Source organism: Hyaena hyaena, unplaced genomic scaffold (assembly GCF_003009895.1).
Source record: "Hyaena hyaena isolate Hyena2069 unplaced genomic scaffold, ASM300989v1 scaffold_1698, whole genome shotgun sequence".
NCBI lineage: Eukaryota > Metazoa > Chordata > Mammalia > Carnivora > Hyaenidae > Hyaena > Hyaena hyaena.
In genome coordinates, this window is record NW_024082335.1 from 109,688 (window position 1) to 127,480 (window position 17,793).

Consider the following 17,793-nt stretch of genomic DNA (forward strand, 5'->3'; position numbering starts at 1 on the left):
GACCTCTTTTTGAATTTTTAGTGAAGGTATTGAGAATGCCTGAATGTTACCTTCATATATATCATAAATATTATGGGGTAGGAATAGGACTTAAACACTACGTGACACCAGAACTGAGATCCATTGCCAAGGAAGGCCAGAGGGACATATTTTAACTCAAAAAGTTAGATATTTTTACTAACAAGGCTGTCTCAATATCTTCAAAACACAAAGTCTCATGAAGATTGAGCTCTGTGACCCAAAAGAGACGGGCATTGACTGTATGGTCTTTGTCAGGAAACACTACATCAAAGAAAGGCTTCCATTACCTGAGATGGGAAGTCTTTCCAAATCAGAGAGATTATGCTATAGTGTGGTTCTATACTTCACGGGCAGTATTGCAGGGAATATGAAAGGAATGGATAAGGTTTGGAAAACACACACATGGCAGAGCCATAAAGGCCACTTAAGGAAAAGGTGCCTCACCCACTTCCTCCTAGTGCCCCCAAACCTGGCTGCTTGGAGCGTTGGCTGATTAAGGGCTAACAGCTGCTCCTATTCTCATGTTGGAAGTTATCCTGACTGGGGTGTCTTGCAGCAAATGACCTTCCATCTGTTCTAGAGAAAGTGATGCTTCCAGGAATGGAGTTACACACACTGGATAAAAAGCTCTGTGGATGAGAGGGTAAATCTTCCTACTGATGAAACAATGAGAAAGCTGATGATCATGTTGATTGTCTTGGGTTCTCCTTATATTACCTCATTTTCAGTTCAAAATATGATTTTGCAAATCAAGTCACCCTTAAGTTTGCACTTAGCAAAGAATTTTCACAGAAAGGAAATTCAGATTCAAATCATTCTCAGAGGCCGACTCCTACTAATCATGACTTCTCAAATCCTGCTGACTTTAAGAAAGAGACTTATGGGCAGAAGAGAGTTTAGGAGGAACTAAACTGAATCTGAAATATCAGAAGCCACAGTGTGACCCATATGGTTAACCACATTGTACCCGTCCTCATTTTAATGTCTCACAGTTGGGCTAGCCTCCAGGACAAATTTAGAAGACAAGGCTAAGGCAAGACAAGAGAGCTCATCAGATCCTTATCCATGCCAGAATGTAACTACAGCCCTTTCTACTCCAGTACAAATTATCAGAGGAAGTCAAGGATGGAATGAACACCTCTTCATGTTCACTACTTCACTTCATTATTATTTATTATTATTACTATTCATTTTTATTTAGAGTAAAAATTTTTTAAAGTAAAATTCCTTATTACTTAAAGTAAAAGAAGATTTTTTCCTTGACTTGCATTCCAAAGGCAAGAACTATCATCTCTGGATAAGACTTACCAAGAGAAAGATAAAAAGCCTACTGTTGAAAAGAATTTATCAGTAACTTCACTTATTTGTGAAATGATATCACTTTAAGAATGCATGTGTGAGGGTCACCTGGATGGCCCAATTGGTTAAGCATCTGACTTCCCGCTCAGGTCATGATTCACATTTCCTGAATTTGAGTCCCATATTGGGCTCTGTGCTGACAGCTTGGAGCCTGGAGCCTGCTTCAGATTCTGTGTCTCCCTCTCTCTCTCTGTCCCTCCCCTGTTCACTCTCTCTCTCTCTCTGCCTTTATCTCTTTCTCTCTCAAAAAAAAAAATACTAAAAACAGAATTCATGTGTGAAATACTGATATAAGTCATCTCATTTGAAACCAAAGGAAGGTAATTGTCAGGGAATTATCAAACTTCATTTAAATTTCAAGAGATTACTTGCTCCTGGATTCAGGAATGACAAAGTCAAATGCAGTTTTGATGGTATCTTCTCTGTTCAGGTAAAGATCAGAAAGGACAAAGGTGATTTGACAGCATGATTTCCATCTGCTAGATGAAGCTATAATTCTGCTTTCTGTCTGTAGTAAAAATATGGGGTTACAGGACACAGCTCTGTGGGTCCTCCTCCTTCCCCAGAGGAGGCCAGGAGAAGATATCTCAGAAGCCTAATTATTCAGCAACCAAAGGGACCCTGGGGAAGCATTTTCCTATACAAATAACTTTACCAAATAATCCTATTAGCAGTCTTCAAAGGTAGCATTTGCATAAGGATCTACATCAAGACCACAATTATCTCTCTCCTTAATTCCTGGAGTCCCAGGTAAGGCTGTGGTGACCATGAGAGAATGAGGTGGAGATAACAGAGAAGAAAATAAAGATTGCTCTTCTTAGGCTATTCTTCCTTCATGTAGATGTTGCAAGATGGCCAACAGAGAACCGAGGAAAGCTGTGTGCATCCATGGATTGGGTCCAGTGTAACAGATTGCAACAGAAAAGTTCCCTAGAAAGAAAAACTCCCTAGAAAACATGGACTCTCAGAGATATGCAGTGCTTTTTGTTTGTTGTTTTGTCTTGTTTTATTTTGTTTTTAAATCATGGTTGTGGGTATGAATAATCAAGAGATCAGGTTGCTACCTAGGCTTTTTTGTTAGCCCAGAGCTATCAATAATATTTTTCTTACAACAGGAGTATTCTTTGCACGAGGTGGGAAGAGGAAGAGACTGGTGTTGGGAGTACAGGTGCAGGGCAGGGCCATCATGACACATACAGGTTCAGACACATCTTTTCCTCCTCTTGGTGCTATTCTCTATGTTCAGTTTTCTTTCTCTCATATCTGCCCATGTTGCCTTTCTGTCCTCCCCTTCCTCTGTGCTCTTTGCCTTCAGTAATTTGACAAAGTCTCAATTGCAGGATAAAACTCTGTGTGTGTGTTCTAACCTCTATGCCTACCTTAAGAGTTGTCATTCCTTTAAGACTTGGGATGGTCACAGAGTAAGAGCTCCACTGGGGTAAGACACAGTCAGGACTGGTCAGGAATACACACCATTGAGAAAAGATTAGAGTTTGGAGGGCCTGAGGATGACCACATATGCAGGGTATCGGTGAGTTATTGGTCACTCAAACATTTGTTTGATAAAGGCTGTGCTTTGATCAGTCAGCTTACACATTAGCCAATTATTATATCAATACGACGTAGTATTTGGAAGTCAGTGTCAATACATAGCTGAGTTTAACTGTCAGCTTACCAGCCCCTAGGTAGTCCACCACTATATTAAAAATAAGACTATTGAAATTTCATTAATGACCTGACAATCTATGTCAAAATCTATCATGGTTTCTAGGAAGACTGATGCATTCCCACGGCAGTCAATAAAGAAAGCAGTGCTAGCATTGGATTAAAAATACATCCTTGGGTGGCCAACAGACACATGAAACGATGCTCAGCATCCCTCGTCATCAGGGAAATACACATCAAAACCACACTGAGATATCACCTCACACCAGTCAGAGTGGCTAAAATGAGCAAATCAGAGAACTCTAGATGCTGGCGAGGATGTGGAGAAATGGGCACCCTCCTACACTGTTGGTGGGAATGTAAACTGGTACAGCCCCTCTGGAAAACAGTGTGGAGGTTCCTCAGGAAACTAACAATAGAACTCCCCTANAGGAGCACAGGTACCCCAATGTTCATAGCAGCACTCTCCACAATAGCTAAAACATGGAAAGAGCCTAAGTGTCCATCATCAGACGAATGGATCAAGAAGATGTGGTTTATCTATACCATGGAATACTACATGGCAATGAGAAAGAATGAAATCTGGCCTTGTGTAGCAACATGGATGGACCTGGAGGGTGTTATGCTGAGCGAAATAAGTCAGGCAGAGAAGGACAAATATCATATGTTTGCACGTATAGGAGGATTAGGAGGAACTTAACGGAGGACCATGGGGGAGAAGAAGGAGGGAAATGGTGGGGGAAAGGGAGAGAGGCAAACCATGAGAGACTCTTGAATGCTGAGAAACAAACTGAGGACTGATGGATGTGGGGGGGAGGGGGAAGATGGGCATGGAGGAGGACACTTGTGGGGATGAGCACTGGGTGTTATATGGAAACCAATTTGACAATAAACTTTTTGTAAAAAACAAACAAAAAAAAAAAACATCCTGGGGGTGGGGGGCTGGGTGGCTCAGTCTGTTGAGCATCTGACTTCAGGTCAGGTCACGATCTCACGGTTCATGGATTTGAGTCCCGCGACGGGCTCCGTGCTGACAGCTAGCTCAGAGGCTGTAGCCTGTTTCAGATTCTGTGTCTCCCTCTCTCTCACCCTCCCCTGCTCACACTGTCCCTCTCTCTCAGAAATAAGTAAAAAACATTAAAAAAATTTAAAAAGAGAAAATACACCCGTGTTTTAATGGGGATGAGTTCACTAGAGCCCTTAGGTCTGAGAGACAAGTAATATGATGTAAAAGACAAAACATTTTGCATTAAGTTTTGTACTGGAGCCTGGGTGATACAGAAGAGACATACAGGACTTAGCTGCAGGGAGAGAGCAAAGTGAGGAATAAGGTGTAAAGCCAAGAAAACTGTAACAGACATAAGGAGGGACCAGGAAGATGATAGAATGGAGATGACATCTAGCTGAATGTTACGTGCACATGCAAGAGAGGCAGAAATCACCAGGTGTGCACAAACACGGCCAACTGAAACAAGCTGAACCATGTATACGAGTGAAAAAGTAATTGTGTAATGTGAGCCACTGAAGCTTTATAGGCATTTGTCATGGGGGAATTATTTTAGATTGTCTAATTCATGCAATACATAACTTGCATAAATTTTAAATATTAGTTTAATATTTAATGCTACTGTTTTCATTTTCTATTGCTGTGTAGTGAATTACCACAAACAGCTGGTTAACACAAGACTTGTTTATAATACCACAGACCACAGGTCAGAGTCTGGTAGGCTTGACTGTGTCTCTGTTAAGGTGTCCTGAGGCTATAATCAAGGCAATGGCTGGGTGGGGTCTTGTATGAAAGTACTAGGGAAGAATCCACTTCTAAACTAGTTCATATTGTTGGCAGAATGTATTTCCTTATGGCAGTAAGTCTATGTCCCTAATTTTTTGCAGGCTGTCAGCTGGGATCCTATCTCTGCTCCTAGAGGCTGCCTGAATTCCTTCTTATGTGGTCACCCGCATCTTCCAACTAGCAACTATCTGTCCTGTTCTTCTCAAACTTCCAATACTTGGATTCTCATTCCACCACTAGTCTGTGAAAAATCTTTGCTTTTAAGGACATGACTAGATTAGGTCCATCCTGTCTCTTCATGGCTTAATAGCTTATTTCATTTTAGTGAGCTAATATGATTACCTCAGGTTGGAATTGAAAAAAAACTTACTTCTAAGTTTCCATCTGTTGTCTTCAGCACCAAATGCAATGCTTCCTTGAAGCAAAAAGTTTAGTAATATAACAGTCCCATGGGGTTAGGAGATATGAAGACAAGCTTCAGGCACCCCTCTCAGGGGTTTCCTGAGTGTGTTTGTCCTGTGGGATTGCATAATATACTTATCCACACAAAGTATACTGTGAGCTACAATGCAAGTATATATGGTATCATCCAAAGGAGCTTATTTTTGTCACATGACCATAAGGTTTGTGTCCTTAATGCCAAGTCAAGTTCCTCATTTATGTAGGTATCACCAGTTCCTCTCTGTAGAATCAGTGGACACATAATATGAATGGCGGATCCAAAATGAAAGGATTGACTTCTTTTGTACAATGTAAAATATGTTCACCATAGAGAGGAGAATAAACTACATGACAGAATTAGAGATGGACAAAGATACAGATATAAATGGACTATATTTTAGAGATGGTGGATTAAACACAATGTAGTATTAAAATTACTTTTAACTTGTTTCCTTTTTATCCTGTTTAATGTGGCTACTAGAAAATTTTAAATCACATATATGGCTCGAAGTATATTTTCACTGGACAGTGTTGGTCTAGAGAGAGCTTCTTTGTTTCTTCTCAGGGATCCACCATGTGGTCTAACATCAGCGCTGCCCCCTTTCTACTGACCGGGTTCCCAGGTCTGGAGATATTTCATCCTTGGATTTCCATCTCCTTCTTTGTCGTTTATGTCTCCATACTGCTCGGCAATGGCATGCTCCTCTTTCTTATCAGAGAAGACCACACTCTCCACCAGCCGATGTACTACTTTTTGGCTCTATTGGCAGCCACGGACCTTGGAGTGACTTTGACAACGATGCCCACCGTGCTGGGTGTTCTGTGGTTTGATCACAGGGCAATCAGCCAAGGAGCCTGCTACTTTCAGGCCTATCTAATCCATTCACTCTCTATTGTGGAGTCTGGAGTCTTGCTTGTCACGGCCTATGATCGTTTTATTGCTATCCGCAGTCCTCTGAGATACACCTCCATTCTCACCAATGCTAAGGTGGTGAAGATAGGGTTGGGAGTTCTAATGAGGGGATTTATACTTATTGTGCCCATAATCATCACCCTCTCTGGGTTCCCCTACTGCCGATCCCATGTTCTCTCTCATGCTTTCTGCCTACACCAGGATGTGATCAAACTGGCCTGTGCTGACATCACCTTCAATAGACTCTATCCTATAGTCCTGGTCTCCTTAACTGGTTTCTTGGATTCTGTGCTTATCCTTATCTCTTATATTCTGATCCTTAATACTGTCATGGGAATTGCCTCAGGTAAGGAGCAGGCTAAGGCTCTAAATACTTGTGTCTCCCATATTAGCTGTGTTCTGGTGTTTTATGTCACTGTTACTGGGCTGACACTCATTCATCGATTTGGGAAATATGTGCCACATGTAGTTCATATTATCATGAGCTATATTTACTTCCTCTTCCCTCCATTTATGAATCCAATAATCTATAGTATCAAGACCAAGCAGATAAGGAATGGTATCAATCGCCTTCTCTCTTTCCATAGAATTTGATTCTGATCTATTTGCCTTGGAGCTTCTCCCCTCTGTGGGATGGGTATCTTGGGAACAGGGACTATACAAAGCCATTGTGGCTCACAGTCAAAAGGACTGGGATTCCTGTCATTTAAATGACACAGACACATTAATCTGATTCTTCACCCCTTGCCCCCATCATACTCCCAGGGACATTGACCTTAGTCCTGGTGCTCTGTTTGGTACATTGGTTTGCTGTATCCTGTCATTTTGTAGTTTGTCAGAATTACTTGTCTTCATGGTTACCTGAGGTCAGTGATATTTGAAATGGCTACAGAGTCTATACAATGAAGAGGGAATGAGATACTTTGAAAGAGTTCCCTGGCACCTTGTGGAAAACAGGTAAAAATTTCTTGTATGCTTGAGAGTGCATCAGAGATGACAGAGGCTCTTAGAAAACCCTAACAATACTGCATGGCACTAGGGTGGATTGGAAGTAAATGATAAAAAGATACTCAGACCAAGAGAGGTCACCAAAACAACCCAAGGCCAAACAAGCACTTGGTCTTGAGCAGATGCCAGCATAGCTAGATGCCCACCAGGAATTAATGAGTAGATAATATATGGAATTTTTGAACTTATGGGCTGAGGACCTCAAACCATTACAATAAAATAAAGCTCCATTTCTTGCACACCTGAGGTTTTGTTCTGTGAATGCACTCCAGAACCTCAACATACACTTAATGAAGCATTCTAATTTGTATGCAGGGGAAATATTTTGTCTTTTTTTAATTTTTATTTTATTTTTTTGCTGGATTAGGGGGACGGTAGTGAAATGAACTATTTTCAGGAAATATTATAATTATACAGACTTGAAGCACATATGATATTTAAGGAAAGCTCTCCTAGGGCTTCCCCTGCATTTTATTCCATGCAGGGGTGAACATGATGAGAATCTGCAACATCAGCAATATAGGAAGGGAAGCTATATTTTATTAGTTCACCATGAAGTAAAGAGGCCTAGGGAGATGTACATTCAACAAAATCATAGAAAATTACGTTGGCAAATAAAATGCTAATATATTCAATCAATAAGTAGTCCATGACTTTTTTTTTTTTTTTTAACTGGAGAAGGAATTGTCAGGATCTCAGGAGTAATTTCCTGTAACCCACAGATTATCTTGTCAAGGAATTTATATATTCTCCATTGAAAATGGTTATTTATTAAATAACCTTTGAAAACTCATTGACTTGGGGACACTTTCAGTCACTTAAGCGTCCAACTCTTGATTTTGGCTCAGGTCATGATTTTTTGGTTGTGGGATGGAGCCCTGCCTTGGGATTCTCTCTCCCTCTCTCTCTCCCCCTTCCCTGTGTGTGCTCTATAAATAAATAAATAAATAAACTTAAAAAAAGAAAATCCTTGATTTAGATCTTCTATTATCATTTGTTCTTATTCTTAATTTACTTAGCTTTCTCCTTATTTTAATTAGGTTTTTCCCATTAATCCTATGAGAGAGAAAAGAATAACAGATCAGTTGATCTGTGTAGTCTAAGTGGTGTAAAAATTAAAATTTAAAGAAAATAAAACAATTTAAGCAGAAGTGAAAAGATACATTTAAAAAAATCAAGGCAACAGTGACATGCGTAAGTCTAACATCACAGGCATCCCTAATAGAGTGATACCTAGAAATGAATTCAAATAAAAACAATGAAATAGACAAGGTAATTTCATATTTATACACTATTTAAAACAGATCTAACAAGGATGATCTTTATTTTTATCATCTATCTAAGCAAAAACATCTTAAAAATTTAATATTTCATAAAAATCTAGTTACCAATCCATTTTACTTCACCTTCTTCTTATGTATAAGATTATATTCTAACTTTTACAATATATACTTTGTTCTCAAACTTGCCCAGGTAAAATGAATGGAGTAAATCTAGAGGTAAGGAACATACTATTAAATTTTAAAAAGCTAAAACTGTTATCATGTTATCTTTGAATATAGTAAATTTACTTGCATCAATTTATTCTTTGGAAGAATGGAAAATTTGTTAAAATTTTATGATCTTGAATGAGTCATGTAATCCCTGAGCCTCATTATCTGTTAGTTAAGAATAAGAAATTGCATGCTATTGGCACTCATATGTCCTATTAATTGTGTTAGTATTATCTTAGTATTAGTAATTAAATATATTGGTTTGCCAAAGCCAAACATTTGAAAGTTTTGACCTGTCAACACTAAAATAGGAGCGAAGAACAATTCAGCAAATAGGAAATCATTAAATATATAATGATTCTTTCATATGATGAAATACATAGCTAATAAGAATAATAATTATGTTTTAAGTACCTTTGGAAATGATGATGCTCCTTCAAACTTCTCCCTTGTTTACTCTCAGTGTGATTTTCCCCTGGGATGACACAGGACACTGACACTTTTATTTCTGATTTCTTCTTGTCTTCATTTGCCTTAACAACCTATATGGTTTTATTTTCAGTTCTTTGGAGGCTCTTATATTGCTATTCTTTGTGTTTTTTTGCTTGTTTGTTTGGGTTTATTTTATTTTATTTATTTAATTTATTTTTTTAATGTTTATTTTTGAGAGATTGAGAGAGACAGAGTGTGAGAAGGGGAGGGGCAGAGAGAGAGGGAGACACAGAATTCGAAACAGTTTCCAGACTCTGAGCTGTCTGCACAGAGCCAGACATAGGGTTCCAACCCACAAACCCCAAGATCGTGAACTAAGCCAAAGTCGGACGCTCAACCGATTGAGCCAACCAGGTATCTCCCTATTCTTTCTAAGTCACAGAATCTCTCTTCCAACCACTTCTATTCAACTCTACTGATAACACCCCATAACATCCATACCAACACAGTTTATCACATGAATTACCATAGCTTGATTCTTCTTATGTGTTCTACCTCTTTTCCAATGTGCTCCTCATAACTTTAACCAATGATTAGCTGATTGTAAGTATGGCTCCATCACTTATTTCATACTCATGCCATTTGGGTAATGTCAAAACTCCTTACATGAATTGTAGGACCCTATGTGATCAAAACCTGCTACCACAGATTCATTTTGTGTTAAGCTTCCTTTTATGAATTGTTTTAGAGTTGTTATAATCCTTAGTATAAATTTAGTATAAACATTTTTTTGGCTTAAATTAATCATACTTTTTCTTGGCCATGACTAGTGTTGATTTGGGTTTTTTTCTCTGTATGGAATTCGTGTCCTATCTTACAAAAAATACTATATTCCATACTCTTCTATTATTCAATTCTCAGCTTAAATAGCACTTTTAGGAACTTTCCCCAGATCCCTAAGATAATCTTCTATGTGCTCTCCCTAACACGGTGACATTGATACAGTAATAATAGTGTTTTGTAAATTTGTGGCAAATATGTTCTTTCTTGTCCCTGCTAGTTTTTTAAGTTCTGTTATTGAAAAGAAAATGTCCATCCCTTTGACCCTATCACAAAATGAGCAATGATTAAGGAAGTATTTTAAAAACACAATATAAGACATCTTTCATTCACCTTGCTGTTTACAAATCTTTTGAGGTTCCTGTGAGTCAGAACCGATTTCTCCAAAGAGACAAAAAGGAGAAAAATACAATTGGAATTCACAAATTCTAGGAATCACAAAGGCACATATGACTCCTTTCACCTTTGAGATAGACAATCAGAGGACATGCATACATGCTGACGCTGAGGATGTTGGGGTCCCATAACCAAGTCTTGGCATCCCTGCAAGGGCGATATTTGAGTTTCCAGTTTTCCTAACACACCCTTGGGGAAATGCATGGAAGGCCTGAAGGGGGACACCAGTTGAATGGCCCAGTTACTAACAGAAAAAGAAGAAAGGGAAAAGGAAAAATCAAAGAATCTCCCAAGGGGTTAGAAGGTGGAACTCTGGGGAAATGATTTCTATAAACATAAACCCTTTAACCTGACCTCTTCACAAGTTTTTTGAGAAGGTAGTCTGGAGTAAGTCCTCAAATCAGACAGAAAGAAGTAACCATTCCATCAATTAGACTGTGTAGTGGGTGAGTGCCAGGAACAGAAATATGGAATGAATTCTTGCCCTTCTGAAGTTAGATGCAGTCCAGAGAAGATAGAATTTGCAGGGGATTTCATCAAGGACATATCCCACCTGTGGTGAGCAACAAAATAGTAGAGACTCACTTTGGACAAATGTATCACAGCAGGTTTGAAGTTTTTAATGGGGGACCCACGGACGGGCTGCAGGAAAGTGAATGTGTTTAGACTAAGTGTGACATCGTCTGCTCTTGGCCATTTTTTTCCAACAAGGGCTTCTGGCTTTTGTAAGGATTCCATAGAACGCTGAATTCCAATTTCAAAACAGAACAAAGCTTTCTAACGACAAAAAATGTCTCTATCATAATCGCAAATATAAAATTAAATCAGGTTTAAATATATCAAGTGTATCAATGTATTTACAATCAAACAAAAAGGCAATGCAACTAAGCAACATGATATCTATGTATACCCATGGATATCCATGTATACCTTCTGCTGTTTCTTCCTTTATTTTTTTTTAACCTTTCTTGTTTCAAACATTTCCTAGCATATGGTGTGGCCTAATGTTTTAAACATTATTTTTAATCGAGAAAATTTTAAACATTAGGCTACTATTAAATATAACTTACAAAAAGACTAGGTTCTTCATCTTTTGTATGGCCTAGAATCTCTAGTGCTCTGCTAAAAGAAAATTATGGCAAAAACATACATATACCAATTAATTATCCCAAATGCAAAGATTGTGATCGAGGCTGCTGTAATGTATTGTCATTAGAGGGTAGTGCAAACTAAAATTTCTGGAATTCTGGGTTCATAGTGTCCATAAATTTGCTCGCTAACTGTGGACATACTATGTGGTTCAATATTAGTGCTGCCCCCTTTTTGCTGACTGGCTTCCCAGGTCTGGAAACTGCTCATTGCTGGATCTCCATCCCCTTCTTTGCTGTCTACATCTCTGTGCTTCTTGGCAATGGCACTCTCCTCTACCTCATCAAGGATGACCACAGCCTCCATGAGCCCATGTACTATTTCCTTGCCATGCTGGCAGGCACAGATCTGATGGTGACATTGACCACAATGCCAACTGTAATGGGTGTCTTATGGATGAATCACCGGGAGATGAGTCATGGAGCCTGCTTCCTGCAGGCCTACTTCATTCACTCCCTTTCCATTGTGGAATCGGGTGTCTTGCTTGCCATGGCCTATGACCGATTCATCGCCATCCGCACCCCTCTGAGGTATAATTCCATTCTTACCAATTCCCGGGTGATGAAGGTAGGACTGGGGGTACTAATGAGGGGCTTTTTATTCCTTGTGCCCCCAATTGTGCCCCTCTATTGGTTCCCATATTGCCGTTCCCATGTTCTTTCCCATGCCTTTTGCCTCCACCAAGATGTCATGAAACTCGCCTGTGCTGACATCACATTTAATCGTGTTTATCCAGTTATTCTGGTTGCTTTGACTTTCTTCCTAGATGCTCTGATTATCCTCTTCTCCTATATTTTAATCCTGAAGACAGTTATGGGCACCGTCTCTGGAGAAGAGCGAGCTAAGGCCCTTAACACCTGTGTCTCCCATATTAGCTGTGTTCTGGTATTTTATATTACTGTGATTGGCCTAACTTTCATCCACAGGTTCGGGAAACATGAACCACATGCGGACCACATTACCATGAGTTACATCTACTTTCTCTTTCCTCCATTCATGAACCCCATTATATATAGCATCAAGACCAAGCAAATTCAGAGAAGCATCATTTGTCTATTTTCTGTGCATAGTAGAGCTTGAGATTTTATTTCAGAATCTTGGAAACTCCAGGATTCCTAGACTTTTCATAATTGGAAGGGACCTGAGTTTTATACCTAATCTTCTTTTATCAGTGTTAGATAAGATTTTAATTATTACATAAAGCTATAAGCTAAGTTGAGCAGTAATGCAATGAATATATATATATATAGAGAGAGAGTAATTAATGTACATGTAGATCTATCATCTATCTATCTATCTATCTATCTATCTATCTATCTATCTATCTATCATGTATACGTATATAGAATTCATTCCATATTTCTGTTCCTGGCACTCACCCACTCTATAGTCTATATATCTATATGGAGAAAGAGTCTAACGAAGTGTAATTTGTAAATAAAAATTTGGACAAATACTCTAATAAGCAGGAAAGATACCCTAATAAGCAGGGTAACTCCAATTCTATACCAATAATAAGTACAAGCTGTATTACAGGGAAGGTCAAAATAAACATCCAGCTTGGGTCAACCACAACCTATACAAGGAAGGTCTTGCAATTGAAGCTCCATTTTGTGGCCTGACACAAAAATGAACTAGACATATGGATTGAAGACCACAGAACTCTACTATACCTCCTAACTACTATATTTCAGAGCATGATTTGCTTTTCCAGTGATAATGTGTCATTGATAAAGCTTTCCCCTAGAGTCTCCCTGAGTTCATGAATTTACCATTAGTTCATTTCATGAATTGATCTGTTTTCTCTTTAGTGTTTTCTCTAAGTGCTGGATAAATGAAACACTTTTGATCAGTCTGATAATCTTAATATAATCTGAAATTCTAGATTTTTTGTATTAGTTTCCTTATTGTTATAAAACACAAAATTTTTTGGTTTGCTGTAACCATTTGCAAGTCTCACTTTAGACTTGTCTGATCCAAATGTTTTTGGCTAATTTTCACTTTTTCTCATTGATTTTTGAGAGTTCATTGTGTATTGTCCTCTAATGTTTTATTTATATTATAAATATTTTCCAGTTTAGTTTGTCTTTCATGTACACAATTTAAAACCTTATGTATAAATAATTCTATAACTTACTTTATCTCTTGAGATATTAGGGCCATACTTCCAGAGGTCTTCCTGTTTCCAGGTTTACTTATATCTGTTGGTATACTTTTGCATAATTTGTTTTCACACACCTTATGACATGAAAGATTTGTGTTTAGAGGATGGCACGGAATTTAAATCAGTCCTCATTGTCTATTTTCATGGGAGTAACAGTAATCTTGAATCATTTATTTGGCTTATTTTTTTAAGGCATGAGTATGGGACAGACACTTTACTAAGCAAAAATAGTGTAATGGCAACAAAAGAGACCAAAATAACCCTTTCACTCTTAGAACTTTTAAACAATTGGAGAGTAAAAATTTCAAATAAATCCAAATTTGAAATAAATTTTGTTATTAATAAGAAAGTGCTTTGAAACTGTGGGTCTCTAAAGAGACCACATTCAGACTTGAGGTAAAAGTGAGTTTCCCTGGGAAAGTGGCTATCGGTTGAGATCTCAAAAAAAAAAAAAAAAAGTTTAGAAAATGACTAGTGAAAACAGGAGTAAGGATATTCTAAGAAGATGATAGTATGTGTGAAGGCTTCTGGTGGGATAGATTATGGAACCATCCAGACTGATAGCATGGCTATTTGAGGAGGGTGATTACTTTGAGAAGAAGCTGAAGATAGAGGAGGAGGCCAGATCGCAAAGAACCTGTTGCTCATACTGAGGATTTGAGTATCTTCTCAAAGAGAAATAAAAGGAAATCAAAGGCAATCTACTTAAGGAAGTAACATGATTTCATTGAGGTTTTAAAGTCATCATTATGGCTTTATATATGAAATGGATTTGAAATAGCAGGAGACAAATAGAAGAAACAACATTGCAGGAGTTTGAGAAAGAGATAACAGTTTATTTGAAGAAAGTGGAGACAAAAGGTAATGGAATGATATGAGACATATTTATGATCTAGATTTAATGAGATTTATAGGTTTTTCAGAAAAGCAGAAAGAAGAGAGGTTAGGGAGGAAGCAAAGATAACCCTAAGTTCTGTCTTGTGCTTTTTGAAGAATGGCAGTGCCAGTGGACAAACAATTTTTGGCTGTGTTATAGTTTATAAATTAGAATAGTAATATTTTTTTTTAAATTCTGGGATTTGGGGAATGAATCCAAATGATGAGGTTGTGATTCAATAAAATGACCAAAGGAAGTACAGCAGGCCGTAGGACTGGACTTTTTAAAACAAAACATTAATTAGTCATTCACTGAGATCACATTTAGTACATCATTCATTTTGCCCCATCATTAACAGCCGTAGTGAAAACCAGACATGTGTGAGAATATGCCTAAAGGTTACAGGTGCAGGATAACAGGAACAAACAGAAGCTGATGATGCCAATGAAGATGTGGTTCCTATCCAGGGAGAAAGCAGGACAGATCAGAGCTTTCATGGGGGATTTTTACTGGAGTGGAGCCAATTCTACAAAAGTAGTGAAAAAACACTTCCAGATATGAGATGTACATAACTTAGGATATAATACAATGGGTTAGAGACAGAAGGTCTTAAATGCGAAGATGGCATGCAGAACTGAAACCTACATTACTCTCTGAGCAAATAACAGTGATGTATTGGAAAATGGAGTTCTTCCATAAATGACTGCACAGTTAGGCCATAGCCTCACAGATAACCAGCCACCGGTCTCAGAAGAAACATGTACAATTTTTAAAAGACTATACTTAATTCTTTCTCTCAAATGAACTTGTTGATTGAATCATCCTTTTCAAAGTATAAGTGCAAAATTAACCTTGAAAGGTCCTCACCAGGTGGAATCAAGAACTTTTGAACAGGGCCAAACCAAAATATTCCAAGGACTCAACCTGAATACCTGTAATTTGGTGTGGAAAGAGATTTTGCTTAGTGATAGCCTTAGCCACCAATTATGTCCAGCCAAGACGAGTTTGCTGCCACCACCAACAATCAGATTTTTTTATAAACAACATATACAAGCATTCTCTTTTGTCTTGAAAAATCCTTGACTTTTGTTCCTCTGGAGGGACACTATTTGGGTTGCTGCTCAGATCTGTGCTCCCTGAATTGCAATTCTGAGACTCCAAACAAAAGTTTGTTTTATTTTATTTAGTTCTGCCTCTTTTTGGTGAACACAAGTCATCTCTAAGATGTAAGACTTTATACTGCTGTGCCCTTGTGTATTTGTGTCTGTGCACATGTGTATAGAACAATGATAAACCTTTTAATGTTTCACATTATAATTTCTGACCTCAAAATTTTCTTTTTATAACTGTCTCAATAAATTTAAAGAAGTGAAATAGGTGTACTGAGTTATTTTTTATCGTGGCTTATATGTGGTTTACATACATTATGATATATACATAAAGCTTATGAAAATTTGCCATTTTACCATTTTTAAGTATACAGTTCTGTGAAATTAATTACACTTACAATGTTGTGCAGCCAACACCACTATTTCCAAAATTTTCATTATCCCAATACAAACTTACCATCCATTAATTGATAACTCCCCATTCTACCATTCTTCTCGTCTCTGGTAACATCTTCTCTTCTTTATGTCTCTATAAATTTGCCTATCATGTAGTGTTCAGTCATATACAATATGTGTCCTTCTGTGTCTGGCTTTTTTTACTTAGTGCACATTTTCAAGATTTGTCCATGTTGTGGCAGGTATCAGAAATTCATTTCCTTTATGGCTGAATAATATTCTGTTATACATATATACTAGTATAGTACATCATGTTTATTGATCTGCTAAAGGACACTAGGTTATTTCTATCTTTTAAAATTTTTTTCTGGCAGGCCTACAGTCTTGCCTATCCAACATCAATAGCATCTTCCCCAAATGTACCACCAGGGCATCCCAGGGGCAGCTCAGTCCCCAGTTGGGCATACTGAGTAGCTCAATACCTGGGAAGCACCATAGAACCCTCCACCACCCCTGGCTCAGAAGCCCCTGAGGGCTGGGATGATGGGAAGGGTAGGGGGCACAGGTCCTCACATGAACCCAGGAGCATTGTGAGGGTCCAACCAGTGGGCAAGACAGAAACAGGGTGGGTGGGGAGGGCAGGGGTGCCTGGGGGGCAGGCAGAGAGGGCAGGGTGCACCCCAAGAGTCCAGTCAGACAGGATCAGCTCGATAGCAATGAACACCCTGGGGCAGGACAAGGGTAGATCATGTCTGTCTTTCAGCTACTACAAATAAAGCTGCAATGGATATTGGGCTATAATGAGCAGTTTGAGTATTTCCTTTTACTTATTTTGGATATATAGCTAGGAATGGAATTGTTAAAGTCATATGATAGCTTTAGATTTAATTTTTTGAGGAACTGCCAAACTGTTTTCCTCAGCACCAGCACTATTTTACATTTCAACCAGCAATGCAAAAGGGCTCCAATTTCTCCACATCCTCACCAATACTTGTTGTTTTCTGTTATTTTGATTATAGCTGTCCTAGTAGGTGTGGTATGGTATCTCATTGTGGTTTTGATTTGCTTTTTCCTAATTACTCATCATATTGGACATATTTTCATAAGTGTATCGACCACTTAAATATCTTTTTTGGAGAAACGTCTGCTGAATTATTTATTTATTTATTTATTTATTTATTTATTTATTTAGCAAATAGTTTATTGTCAAATTAGTTTCCACATAATACCCACTGCTCATCCCCACAAGTGTCCTCCTCCATGCCCATACCACTTCCCCCTCACATCCATCAGTCCTCATTTTTTGTCAGCATTCAAGAGTCTCTCATGGTTTGCCTCTCTCCCTTTCCCCCACCATTTCCCCCCTTCTTCTCCCCCTTGTTCCTCAGTCAAATTCCTCCTAAACCTCCTATACGTGCAAACATATGATATTTGTCCTTCTCTGCCTGACTTATTTCGCTCAGCATAACACCCTCAAGGTCCATCCATGTTGCTACACAAGGCCAGATTTCATTCTTTCTCATTGCCATGTAGTATTCCATGGTATAGATAAACCACATCTTCTTGATCCATTTGTCTGATGATGGACAATTAGGCTTTTTCCATGTTTTAGCTATTGTGGAGAGTGCTGCTATGAACATTGGGGTATATGTGCTCCTATGCATCAGCATTTCTGTATCCCTTGGGTAAATTCTTAGCAGTGCTATTGCTGGGTCATAGGGGAGTTCTATCGTTAGTT

General features: G+C 38.4%; 3 protein-coding genes across 3 annotated transcripts in view; all 3 read left to right on the top strand.

Annotated features, from left to right (window-relative positions):
• Positions 1-5,852: 5,852 nt before the first annotated feature.
• LOC120226479 (olfactory receptor 51B2-like) lies at positions 5,853-6,785 on the top strand. Its single transcript, XM_039224672.1, has one exon. The coding sequence runs from the start codon at positions 5,853-5,855 to the stop codon at positions 6,783-6,785; it is 933 nt and encodes a 310-aa protein (XP_039080603.1).
• Positions 6,786-11,653: 4,868 nt separating this feature from the next.
• LOC120226478 (olfactory receptor 51B2) lies at positions 11,654-12,589 on the top strand. Its single transcript, XM_039224670.1, has one exon. The coding sequence runs from the start codon at positions 11,654-11,656 to the stop codon at positions 12,587-12,589; it is 936 nt and encodes a 311-aa protein (XP_039080601.1).
• Positions 12,590-16,771: 4,182 nt separating this feature from the next.
• LOC120226471 (olfactory receptor 51B4-like) overlaps positions 16,772-17,793 on the top strand; it is a 12,597-nt gene continuing 11,575 nt past the window's right edge. Inside the window, 1 exon segment of the mRNA XM_039224663.1 lies at positions 16,772-16,796. Coding sequence (XP_039080594.1) covers positions 16,772-16,796 — 25 coding nt within the window.

Coding starts and splice junctions, on each gene's coding strand:
- LOC120226479 (XM_039224672.1), top strand. CDS start 5,853: ATGTGGTCTAACATCAGCGCTGCCCCCTTTCTACTGACCGGGTTCCCA.
- LOC120226478 (XM_039224670.1), top strand. CDS start 11,654: ATGTGGTTCAATATTAGTGCTGCCCCCTTTTTGCTGACTGGCTTCCCA.